The 12,275-nt window shown below is 50.7% G+C and overlaps 4 protein-coding genes and 1 pseudogene across 5 annotated transcripts; all 5 read right to left on the bottom strand.

The window, feature by feature from the left end:
* Window positions 1–1,945: 1,945 nt before the first annotated feature.
* On the bottom strand, window positions 1,946–2,800 carry TEOVI_000379700 (rRNA methyltransferase, putative; the record flags this gene model as incomplete). The annotated part of the gene is made up of 1 exon (XM_067226643.1): window positions 1,946–2,800. The coding sequence occupies one exon, from the start codon at window positions 2,798–2,800 to the stop codon at window positions 1,946–1,948; it is 855 nt and encodes a 284-aa protein (XP_067082744.1).
* A 955-nt stretch (window positions 2,801–3,755) lies between these two features.
* TEOVI_000379600 (uncharacterized protein) lies at window positions 3,756–6,254 on the bottom strand (the record flags this gene model as incomplete). Its single annotated transcript, XM_067226642.1, has 1 exon — window positions 3,756–6,254. One exon carries the CDS (start codon window positions 6,252–6,254, stop codon window positions 3,756–3,758), a length of 2,499 nt encoding a protein of 832 aa, XP_067082743.1.
* Window positions 6,255–7,600: 1,346 nt separating this feature from the next.
* TEOVI_000379500 (C2 domain containing protein, putative) lies at window positions 7,601–8,074 on the bottom strand (the record flags this gene model as incomplete). Its single annotated transcript, XM_067226641.1, has 1 exon — window positions 7,601–8,074. One exon carries the CDS (start codon window positions 8,072–8,074, stop codon window positions 7,601–7,603), a length of 474 nt encoding a protein of 157 aa, XP_067082742.1.
* A 327-nt stretch (window positions 8,075–8,401) lies between these two features.
* On the bottom strand, window positions 8,402–9,076 carry TEOVI_000379400 (uncharacterized protein; the record flags this gene model as incomplete). Its single annotated transcript, XM_067226640.1, has 1 exon — window positions 8,402–9,076. One exon carries the CDS (start codon window positions 9,074–9,076, stop codon window positions 8,402–8,404), a length of 675 nt encoding a protein of 224 aa, XP_067082741.1.
* A 575-nt stretch (window positions 9,077–9,651) lies between these two features.
* On the bottom strand, window positions 9,652–12,273 carry TEOVI_000379300:pseudogene (annotated as a pseudogene). The gene has a single exon. A coding segment is annotated over exon 1 (2,622 nt).
* Window positions 12,274–12,275: the final 2 nt, after the last annotated feature.

Raw genomic sequence — 12,275 nt, 5'->3', positions numbered from 1 at the left:
ATAAAGATATGACATGATCAACAAGTGGTGTGAGGGTGAGTTGTGAAAGCAGAACTGGCTTCTGAAGCGCCGTGCGCAAGACCGCCTTGCTCACGCTAAGCGAAACTGGATAATTCACCCCGCGCCGTACAATTTCATTCGCCATCGATTGCAAAAGCGTTGGCGAGTCGCAGTGTGTCTTTCGAACAAAAAAAGACAACTGCAACAACTGCCCTCGGTCCAAATAATGTACCATTGGCGCCAGGAGAAAGTCCGATGTCCTCGCAAGTGATGCATGGAAGTCAACACCCAGTTCGCCCGCGATGCTCAACAGCGAGAGCAACTCCTTCGGAGTGAGGTCCGCTGATTTTTTTACGCGCTGGGTGATTGTTTGCCTTGACATTGGGCGCTTTTGAGAAGTGGCTTCAAATGATGCGATAGCATCCACCTCAAGGGCAATATTTTTTAGAGCCTTGTCAACAAAGTCGTAAACGGTAGAGACATCGCTGCACCAGCATTCCTTTCGAAGTACTCGTAAAACACGGAATAGCTGCCTAGTTGTAAGTCCAGAAAACACATGACCCACCGTATAGTTGCGCTTGGTGTCATTAATATTACCCTCCTTATTATCGTCGTTGCTTTTGATATCGGTTTCCCCACAGTCCTTTCCCTTATCACCAGGAGCGCTGCAGACGGCAGTGTCACCCTTGTGCCCGCTCTCACATTTCCCCAGCTGCACCGTGTCTCCGAATCTATGCCTCAGCGAGCGATTCAACTGCGCAAGCCTCCCCACAACACGCCTCCAAAAGTGATTGGGTGCATGTGTGCCCGCTTCATTCACCGACCACATCAAAACTATGATAGGCTCAGGGTTTTGTATTGTGTTGACGTCAAGGAGCGCCCGTTCTACAATAGAGCTCATGAGCGATATGTGCCCATGAAAGAGCCGCGGGCACTGCGACAGTACCGTCCGCGCGCCATCTGGTGCAAGCTTACCCTCTCGCAGTAACTCCGCAATCCACGACATAAGGCTGCGCTTCAAAAAAGAAAGGCAACGGCTGCCGGAAAGATCCGTAAATTGTGCGGGCCAGCGCAGTTTAAGTAACCGAGCGACTTCAATGAGGGGAACCTCGCGCCGCTCAACAACACGTGTAACTTCGTTCAGAAGAATGTCCCGGTGAAGCACCGGAAGTCGCTGCCGCCGTGCACGAATGACCAAATAGTGGCGTCGCACTGCAGGTATCTTAGAGCGGCAGAGTTTTTCCAGAAGAGCCTCACTGCGAATATACGCCCGAAGTACCCTGAGGAGCCGCCGTGGGTCTACGGGCTGCGGCGTGACATCGACAGCCACAGTTCCCTCAGCTGCTTCTTTTGTCTCCTCCGCACAAGCGGCGGTTGTGATGACGGTGCTTCTTTTCGTTTCCCTCTCTGAGGTGCACGCCATCGACATCAGAATTTTTACGGTCCCTGTGACTGTGCGCTTTCGGGCCCTGCTTTTCGGTGCAAGATATGTGGTACACGCTCCACCTTCCGCTTTCACTTCCCTTTTACTCTGATCAGTGCTAGCAAATGTCGTCGCTGTCCCCAACGTGTTCGTCCACGTTGAATTGATAGGCTGAAAACCTGCGGCTGTTGCACCCGCCGGGCTCAATGAAGTTATGAAGCGAACATGCATAACACTTATCATTGGGCCGCACCCCCGGGGGAGAAGACTAAGACATCGCATATTTTTCTCTACTCTATACTTCTCGCCAATTTTCCGAGGTTCTATGAAAGGGTACATAAAAAAAAAAGGCAGCAACTTGTCCTGAAGGCAAAATTTGGCAGAAAACAACTTGCCGAACAATCTGGTATCTCGATTTAGTTTCTATACCAAGAAAGATACAGGGGACTGAGACGTTAATGGCACCAGCGTCACCGACCACGAGGGGGTAATTAAAGGGTAGTTCGTCTTCAATAGTATACACTAGTCCACGCGACTGCAGTTAATGCAAGGCGCAGCACCCATGCAGTACATGTGGCACCCCCAACAACGCCACACAATCTGCCGCCCCGGTAGCACGTCTTCCGAAAAGGGCGGTAGGCTCAGCAAACGTTGTCGCTGATTCAAAAATAGTGGGTTCCGCCGGTTCCTAGCGTGACTCATGAAACCGCGTGCCACAACATACGTTTCACTGCTAGCAGCGTTGCACTCTGCTGGCCTGTGGACAGAAACATGGCGGAAGTATGCTTTCATGGCGCTAAGCACCTGGTTAAAATGGGCTGACCGCATTGCCTTGGTTACAAACGTTGGTCCCTGCGGTTCCGCTTTGGAAGAAGATGCTAAGCCATCCTCTGCGCGAGGAGGCTGACGGGTACCGGCGGGCTGTGAGGATAAAAGAAATAGCGCACACGCTAGCCGCAACGCCCCTACTGCCATTTGGTTCTGAGCGTACGTAACAGAGAAGGCAGAGTGTGACTTAGCGACTGACACTCCGTCATGCAGAACAACGTCCACCTGCCTGTCTGCACCGTCACCGACTCCTCGCCGCTGAATGAACTCTTCCACACTGGCGATAACACGTTTATGATCGTTAATGTTGCACTGCACCACGTGTAAGTCCCGTGCCGCCTTCATCGGGCGAGTATCAAACGCGATAACAAGTGGTTTTACGGGAGGTCGTGACGTCACATCCTCCGCAGCTGTCATGCGCTGCAGTGCCACTTCCGAAAACCCTCCCGGTGCAGCGGCGAGGTCCACAACTGTGCGGCAACACCCGCCGAAGAGGGAGAACTTGTCGTCGAGTTCCAGCAGTTTGTAAGCGGAACGGCACCTGTACATTTGTTTCCCCCTTCCCTACGGACAAAATAAGAGGCGCACTGAGCGTGTCCCTGGGCTACTGTCTGCGACGCCTTCGTCGCAGCTGATTTGTATGTGCGCAGGAAGCGTAAAGGTGATATTTAAGTAAAGGAACATAAAATATAGGGTAGATATGGAGCTCAAGAGAGCATAGTGCGGTTTGTTTAGATGCACCCCCTTTTTGTCATATTTTTCACGATGGAATGTGACTAGTGCTGTGGCCGACATTCATGGTTGCTTCGACCCTCCTTCCCTGTAATTTATGTTACCCACTCCTCTTCTAAACAAAAGTATTTCAAACTACTCACCTCATAACAAACATGATATATATATAAGTAGTGGGGTGATAAAGGCTTGGAGTAAGAGAGAGATGAAACCCACGCTTCTCACTCCTGTATACAGCCAGCGGATGCGAAATCGCTAGGGCCCACCGCGTGGCGTAAACACAATGTAGGACCGTTCGAACAAGAGAAAATCCCAAAAAGAGGAGGTGGCGCCGGATGAAGTAATTGTGTATGTATGCGTAGTGCTCTCTCCATACTCAGAAGGGAATAAAAATCTAAAAAATAAGACAAAAGTCAAAAGACGGGTAAAGCTTTGCGCCACTCAACTTAGACAAGTTAAACTGCGATATCAAGGTCTCCGAAAATGTAAAGCACCTACTGTAACGTACCTGGTGCCAAACCAGTGTAGTTATGGCGTAACACTAGCAACAGCAATGTGTATCTATATCCCTGTACACATACATGAAAGTCTACCGAGGGGAGTAGAGGATCCTCCCCTTCTCTATTTATATCTATCCGTGGAGTCTATTCTTGTAGAGAGAGAGAGCTCCCCCTGTCCAGAAGTACAGCTGCCGTTACCACTTCTTTCCTGCGAGTGTGTATTGGTGGGTCGTATGGTGCCTTTTACACAAACGCGCGACTCTTGCTAGTGACTACACGGGGTGTTTCAGTAGAGAATCAAAACAGCGGAGGGTGGCCTCCCGCCATTTCAGAAAACTCGGACTGGCACCCGCTGTGGATAGGCCCAACGTGCCAAACACAAGTAACCCCACCGTTGTGAAGTCGAATGTCAGCAAGCCTGAGGCACCGAGAAGCGGGAGGAGTACGTCCAGTACAAGTCTATAAATACGCAGTGCACTAACCGCTTTCACATCGTCATCACCCTCCGTCTTCTTTTGGGAAACTGTTGTGTTTACTCTGCCGCTGAGTTTGGCCTTCTCATTTCGTGAGCGAGTGAGGAAAGCCTCCTGCGTTTTACGGCCACTCAGTGCGTCTTGAAGATTTCGCCGTTCCTCCTCAAGAAGCTGTCGCACCGAGGGAAGTAGCGCGACGCTGATGACACCGGTTTTTTCGATATCCATTACCGCGAAAGCCTTCCGCAAGAGTGTTGTGCGTGTCACCCTCACTTTCCGCTTCACCTCACGGGCGTTGGAAGGGGCTGTTTCCTGCTCGCACGCCGCGTACACATTCATGTTTACCTTCCACGATGCTACAGTGTAAAGCTGCATCGACTCATAGAACTGTTCGCGCTGCTTTGGCGTGAGGCGTACGCCGGTAAGGAAGAACAACTCATCTCTCGACGACGGAGGCCAAGCGACGCCGGACAACTCGGCAAACTTTGCCAATGCGTCATCTCGCACCTCCTTACTGATATTCTCGAAGCGTGAATTGCCTGTTTTTTCCGTTTTGGGTGGTCGCGGCCGCCTCGCCTTGCGTGTAAGAGGCCACCGACGTTTGTTCGGACTGGGAAAACGCAAGGTTCCGATACCGGTTTCATAGCAGCCCCCCAAATGGTTAGCAGATGGCTTATTTTCATCGGTTAAGCGACCACAACCCGTCGACATTGCACCCGGCGACGTGTGGGCCCCTCCAGCATTTGTTCTTCCCCTATTCCCCGACCTGTTGCTATCTTTCCGAGTCTTCTTGAAGAGATCAGAAAAGCAGAGGGGCCTGCTCGTTTGACTCGGCCTCTCTTTTTCAGCCTTTCCCTCCCAAACGTTCGTACCTCCCTCACGTGTGCGCACAATCCGCTCCGTCAGTTGCGCCACTTCTTCCCGCTGGACGTCGTTAAACATTCGCCAGTACTCCGTGTGCACCTTAGCTTGAAGAACCATTTCTTCCACATCGGGGGCCTTCAAGGAAACTTTGCGTCCCGGCGTTTGTGGGAATGGGAGCGGCAGGAGTGTAGCGGCGTTGGGCACCAAACTAGCTATTGTCTCATTATCTTCCGCGGCTTGCCTTTCATTCAGGACCCGCCCCCCGGCCAAATTTGTGGTACGCGGGGCCAATTCTCCTTCGGCCACGGGACGCAGAGCAGTAGCTCCAGCCTTATTTAGAGTGTGCTTACCACCCACCTTGTACACGTTGAAGGTTGCGCCCTCTCCCGCTCCGCCGTTAGAGACGTGTTGGGGCGTACTGCCTCTACTGTTCGCCCGTGCAGACCCCGTCCCTACTTCCTTTGGGCCTTGTGCCTTTTTGGAGACACTAGTCCTTTTAGATTTTCTTTGTGCATTCCCAGACCCGGCGGCACGCTTCGACACTTTCTCTGAAGGGGACTTCGGTGATGGCGAGGTGGAGATCCGTTTTCCACCAGCGGCCAGCGGCACTGGAGGTGACTTCTCTGACGCTTCATCGGCACTAGCAATAACAAAGCTTATGCTCTTCTCGGCACTGCTCGTGCCCTCCCCACCACCGGTTACTGGATCTTCAACCACAAAGCTAATGGTGTCATCGTGCGAGTTTTCCCGCTGGGAGTTAATCTTCTTGCCAATGGACGATTGCGTGTCCTCCACGAAGAAAACAAGGGAGTCATCTGCTGTCTCCATATTCACCAACTGTTGTCCCCTTACTGCAGATGCACCCCGTTTGGTTTCTGCCATCGAAGTGGTGGACTGCACTTTAAAAGATACGTTACGTGAAGCTCCTTCTGTATGAAACTGTATAGAATCGCTGTCATCAAAGTCGTCGTCACCTTCCGCGTCACCATGGACAACGAAATGTAAACTTGTCCCCTCAGAGGACTGCCCATGGCTCCTGCGGGAGGCCTGTGGAACTGCACTGTGAAGCGGAGGACGTTTGGACTCCTGAGTAACAGGGCGGTTACTTATGCTCCTAGAGAGGGCCTTCGCCTCTCCCCTGGCGCTTGGGGAATCAACGTCTGTTAGCTCTTTGAACTGAAGGGACTCTGTGTGGTCTGAGTCCCCTACGCCCTCATCGTTCAGCACCACAAATTTCGGCGTTGAGGCCGACGATGAGTACATCTGACCTTTTCGTGCTGTTGGCGACAGTACGCCATGGAGTGGTGGTCTGTTAAACTGCTGAGCAGAACCAGTCTTATCAACTCCCTGTGGCATAGCCCTTGAGCCGACAGAAACGTTTGGTTCTTCGTTGTCTGTGACCTCGTTAAACTGAATAGATTCCGTGTCGCTCATCTTCTTCAACGCGCAGCAGCCTTACTTTGAGAGCCCCAGTTGGTTGGTAGCGTAACAACAACTTGACACACTATGGCTGAAAAGACACCTACCGCTTGCGGCAATAGGTGGGTGAACCTTTGTAGAGAAGAGGAGAAGGGGTGGGTGGAAAGCGAAGCAACGTGCAAACAAGTCTGGTGAATTGTGGGTTCCCCCTTTTACGTGTCCTCTTCGAGTGGCAGGCTTAGTTTCGGGTGCGCGGAAGTAGTGGTTTGCGTGCGCAAGGGCAAGCCAGTTGAAAGCGTACATAAAGCGTTAGGAACTCAAGTCACCGTTCCACGCGCTGGGTGCAGTTGACTCCCTCTGAAGGAAAGAAGCAGCGTGCACGTTTTCCCTAATCGCCGGTTTGTCTCTCTTTCACTATCAGTTGGATGACTATCCGCACCCGCGTGGTATTAAATAAACGCTGGTACTACCCCAATACAAAACAAAGGGGGAAACCGGTACCGGTTTCCACTCCTATATGTAGTTTCAGACAAACAAAGAATTTTCCTTCGCAATCTCTTTCACAAGAGTTGAAGGAAGGTAGACCAGACTTGGTGACATTTGAAAACAAAATAGAAGCATTTACAACAAATTAACACTTTTCCCATGCAGGGATTGGTCTCATTGAAGGTTTCACACCCGTTGCTTTTTCCACTCTTCCAGCCAATTCACGACTCCCAACGTTAGACATACTTTTTCAATGTTTAAGTTTTCCCATTCGACGCGGCTGCTGTCAGGAGGCCAGGGGAAGAGGGAGTTCTTTTTTTCTTCTTGGATATAAGCTATATTCCGGGATAGCAAAAGAAATAAACGAAGTGTGCCGGCCTGCGTTAATGCCGAATGCTTTGCATACTCGCACTGCTGCCTTATACCTGTAGTACATATCTCACGGGATTGTCTTTTAAAAGTAGAGGAAAATTAAGAAAAGTAAACTGGGAAGTGTATTCGCTGTGAACTCCCCTTCCTTTCCGTAAAGGAAAAAAAAAAGCCATCGAAGGTACCGGTGAACTTGCCTGCAGGGGCTCCAGAGTGCGAGACCTTTGGAGGGTTCTTAGACAGGAACTCTGTTCTACATATCAAATACACCACTTCACAGCATGTTTGTGCCGTCCGTTTCCCAGTGATTGGTTCTGATTACGAAGGGGCAACGCTACCGTTTTTCACAATTCTTTTCTTTTTTATTACTCGTCCACAGGCCCAATTACTCCCAGATTTTCTCCTTTTCCCTCACATTCATATTTTATATGCTGATTACATCGCAACTGAGACATCCAAAGAAGGGATGAACACACATGAGAGCTGTACATCAGCGAGAGTCATGTTTAAGCCATGAGAGCAGGAGCTGCAGCTGACAGTTTCTCGTCAGCGGCTAGCACGCTACAGTTGTTGATATCATTTGTTATCTTCCATCGCTGGTTGGGATGCGGCTGCTTGCCGAAGTCGCACGCTAAAAGACGGATGCGCAGCTCCGCGTTCGTGGGCGAATGTGAGAGGAGATACCACGAGTCCTGAATGATACCCATCGTAAGGCCTGAAAGGGGCAGACAGATTGACCCCAACACTCCATCCGTAATGACGTCGGTTGTCCAAAGCTCAACACAGAGATGCGCGGTGTTTTCGTCCGCCACATAGAACCGAAGAGTTTGGTTCCATACGGGATCACATGTATTATTCACGATTTTTGTTTTGTACGTCGTATCGCCCAATCGCACACAACAGTAAGGGTCGGGCATGCAGGGCGCCGACTGCTCATGAAGGTTGCGTGCGGCGCAAATGCACACCTGGAGCTTGCCCATTTAACCCGCTTTCTTTCCGAAAGGCTTTATTGATATGATCTTTGTACAGATACCACTCTGGACAATTTTCGAAGTGGGAACACAAGGGGAGCGGATGGTAGCAGTAAACCGGTTGACAGGTAAAAAAGCAACATGAAAATGCCCCGAAAGCTGAGTGACAGAAAGGATTGTGGAGGGAAGCAACACAAAGTGAGAGGAAGATCCATCGATGCAGGACACCATTTTCATCGGATCGTTGTTGTGCACTGCGGAGTCCACGTACGATTTTTCATAGAGTTCCGTCGATGGCTGTGGTTGCCGTCGAGAAACCCCATAAGTAGGTGCGCTTCAGTGTCTCCATAGAACAGGGAGGTTTGCAGGAGACATGGCCGGCATGTAGTTCTCGAAGCCTAACGCCCCCCCGTCATACCCAGAGAGTGCCACCCGGATGCGGAGCGCAAATTGAACGGAGTACGAAGATGCGCTTGCGAGCCGCACGACTCGGTCAGCGATATTCCCGCTGCTCATCTCAAGCGGAATGCAAAACTGATATCTCGCGAGGCAATCGTCAGAGCTAAGAGAATAGCGCCAGAGCTCCAGCGTTATGGCTGGAAGTGCACAAGATCCTCCCATCCATGGCGGCGCGAGTAAACCACGCTTCACCTCGTGGGGTTGCTGCGGAAGAATATATTCCCTTGAGGGATTTCCTAAAGAGGGACCGTCGTGATATGTGGAGATGTGCTGGCCAACAGTGACGTCTAGTCCTGACTTTGACAGCGTTGGGGCAGTTTCACGGAACTCGGGGGGATTACCTTCAAAATGAAACATAAACACTTCGTTCCAACACCTACCTCCGGCACTGTCTGCGCCATTGCAAAGAATATTTGTCCGCTGAGCATCAGGACCTAGCCGGGAAACAACATATAATCCATCGTAAACGAAGTCACTGGCGTCCTCTGAAAGGACCGTAAGATCAAGTATGCGGATCTTCACTCTGCCTAGTGGTGCGCAGTTGGATCGCATCGCCTCTGTCTTGGAACCTGAACTATCCTTTTTGACAGGTTTGCCGCACCTGTCTTGGGTACAACTCCCCCCCCTTATACTTACAGTACTGGCAGGTGTACACAGATAAGCGAAACAAAGTGTGATAAGACTAAGTGGAGGAGACGCTGAGATGTCGACAGCGAATGCACTGCAGCAAACGATGCTTACGGTTAAGCCACTGAGTGTGAAGGGAGGGTAAGTGTGTGTGTGTGTGGTTGAAATATAATAATCGTTGGTGGAGGCCAAATATTTCTTCTTTCTGACCATTTAACTACAATTCTTCCATCGGGCTCATTCACCCACACTGCCCTGCGACAAGCGCACGTAAGGGGAAAACAATAGGTACACTTGCTGCGAAAAGTCAGCGGTCTTCTTTGCTGCACGCGTGGTTGGTCATTCTTTTAAGTAGAGAGAACAAAACTAACCCACTCCCAAGACCATTCTTGACAGTCCCTCCATATGGTGCAAATTCATCATCGTGCGGGGCGTGGAATGCAGCTTCCGGAGGAACTGCGTAGTAACTGAAAGTAGTTATGAATATGACGTGTATGAAATCACACGCCCTTCTTACGGTCTGTTTCCCTCGCCTTGCGTGTGCCAAGATACCTCACCACGTCATCGAAGGTTAACACCTCGTTTTCCAACAAGTGTTTGGCAAGCGTTTCCATCTCCTCCTTTTTCGATAACAACAGACTATATGTCTGCTCATATATTTCATCGACCAGCTTCTTTGCCTCCACATCGATATGGTTTGACACTTTGGGCCCGAACGGTTTCACAATGCGCGTCCCCGCAGTACCTGGAGCGGGGTACACAGGCCGTGGTGCGAATGAACTAACAAACATGTACGCCATTCGTGCCACCTTGTTGAGATCATCGGATGCACCTGTGGAAAGATGGTTGAAAAAAATCTTCTCCGCCACGCGTCCGCCCAACGTTACGCTGATGGAGTCCCGAATCTCAGCTGCGGTCCGCACATTGTTTTCATTCGGTAGGTATTGAGCGTAACCAAGCGCTGAACCGCCGCGAGGTACGATGGAAACTTTCATGAGTGGATCAGCGCGGTTGAGGAACCAACCGGCAACGGCATGACCTGCTTCGTGGTGAGCAACAACCTGCCGCTCAAATGGCGACAGCACACGGCTGCGGTGCTCAATACCTGCCAATACTCGGTCAATGGAACGTTCCAAATGGGTAATGTCAACATTTGAATTGTTTTCTCGTGCTGCAAGTATGGCGGCTTCATTGCACACGTTGGCAATGTCGGCTCCAGTGAAACCTGGACAGAGACTGCTCATGCGTTCAGCATAGGAATTAATGAGGGCACGCTCGCGTTCGCTCTTATTTGCGAGAAGCGTCCGGAAATCGTAGGAGGGGTCCCCTGTCAGTTTCTCCTGTTCTAGCAGCTCTTGTTCAGCTTCCATCTCTTCTTGTAGTTTACTAACAACAAGTGAGGATGTGGTTGCGTTTGCTGTACTTACTTCACAGCTGTTGAAACCCTTAGCCTCATCAGCGGTAGGTGATTTATTTTCCGAAGAAGGAACCGTCCCCGACTCCATTTTCCCTTCATCGTCACTCTTGGCGTTGGCCTTAGCGTCAGACTTCTTGGACTCGGAAGATTCGGTGGACGCTTCTTCTGTTTGCTGTTCCACCTCTGCACCCTTAGCACCCTTGTTGCTTTCCTTCACCAATGTCAACGCACTGAGGTGGACCTTAAATATATCAATTCTCTCCGATATGACGGGCATGTCTACGTGAATAATACGGTCAAACCTTCCAGGACGTACAAGCGCCGGATCCAGCTGCTCCTGCGATACGTTACTAGATGCCAATATCATAACGTCTCCACGACGGCTGCTACTGAATCCATCCAATTGTGTTAGCAGTTCATTAAGTGTATGTTCTTGCTCCTGCTTTTCGCCGATACCAGCACCCGTTCGTTTCAGCCCAATGGCATCAATCTCGTCAATATAAACGATGCAACGCTGCTTCTTCGCAACCTCAAACAACTGCCTAACACGCAATGCGCCCATCCCCACATACAACTCCACGAAGTCCGAACCGCAAACCGGGATGAAGCCCACTCCACTTTCACCTGCCACAGCTTTCGCCAGGAGTGTTTTACCCGTACCTGGCGGCCCCAGAAGAAGTGCCCCAGTTGGCACTTTTGCCCCCAATGACGTATAGCGCTCGGGGTGGCGGAGGAAATCTACCACCTCAGTCACCTCCTTTTTGGCTTCCTTTAAGCCGGCAATGTGCTTGAAGCGTGTGCTGGATGAGAGTTCCACACGAAACACCATTTCCTTTGATTTGTGTGTCTTTTTACCAGCCTCCAACGTCAGCGCGAGTGACTTACCAATGGAATTGGAGAGAACCATCACAAACACAGGGAAGAACACGAACGGCACAACCCACGCGAAAACACCCAACACTACCAGCGCTTGCTCTCCCAGTGGCGTTCCCTGCAGCGATACCTCGATTCCCTCCGATTTCGTTGTTACCGTCTCCCCATTCCCTTGCGGCCGCGGCTCTTTTATTCTCGTCGTTACTGCATCATTATACGCCTTATTCAGTTTTTCCAGCTTTTCTTGGGTGTGCTGGTCGTCTACCAGTCCGAGGTAAACCTTTCCTTCACTGAGATACACCTGCGCGTAGTTGTGGTATAACTTAATGCTCTTTACGATCTCAGCATTCTTTAATAGCGATGCCCATCCAGTTTGTTTACCCAAGGGCTGAGAAAGCTTGTACAATACGTAGGAAGTTCCAAGCATCACCAATACGAAGAGCACAGAGCGTGCAACTATCAACTCCTCGGTGTTGTCATCTTCTGAAGATGAATTCGGGAATATGGGGCTTTCCTCTTCCTTTTTGTCCCTACCATTCTGCTCACCAGCCGTGTTATTTCCCCCATCAGAGGGTTTCGCAGAGAGAATTTTACCACGAGACAACTGCTTCACCGCCATCGATGTGCCAAACGCTGTGACTAATTGCCGCAAATGGTTGAATGGCGAACTTCTGCCAAATTGGGGAGACGAGTCACGTGCAACCGAATAAGCAGTCAATACCTGCAGTTTGCTTTGCTGCTTTGGCTCAAAACTAACATGACTCATTGAAATAACGAGACCAGTGTGGGACGGGTAGCGCGGCCTGTGGGCCATTGGCAATGAGGCGAGCAAGT

The sequence above is a fragment of the Trypanosoma equiperdum genome (assembly GCF_001457755.1).
Source record: "Trypanosoma equiperdum strain OVI genome assembly, contig: ctg_819, whole genome shotgun sequence".
NCBI classification, from domain to species: domain Eukaryota; phylum Euglenozoa; class Kinetoplastea; order Trypanosomatida; family Trypanosomatidae; genus Trypanosoma; species Trypanosoma equiperdum.
Note: the sequence above shows the minus strand (reverse complement) of the source record. Positions and strands in the feature narration are given on the sequence as shown.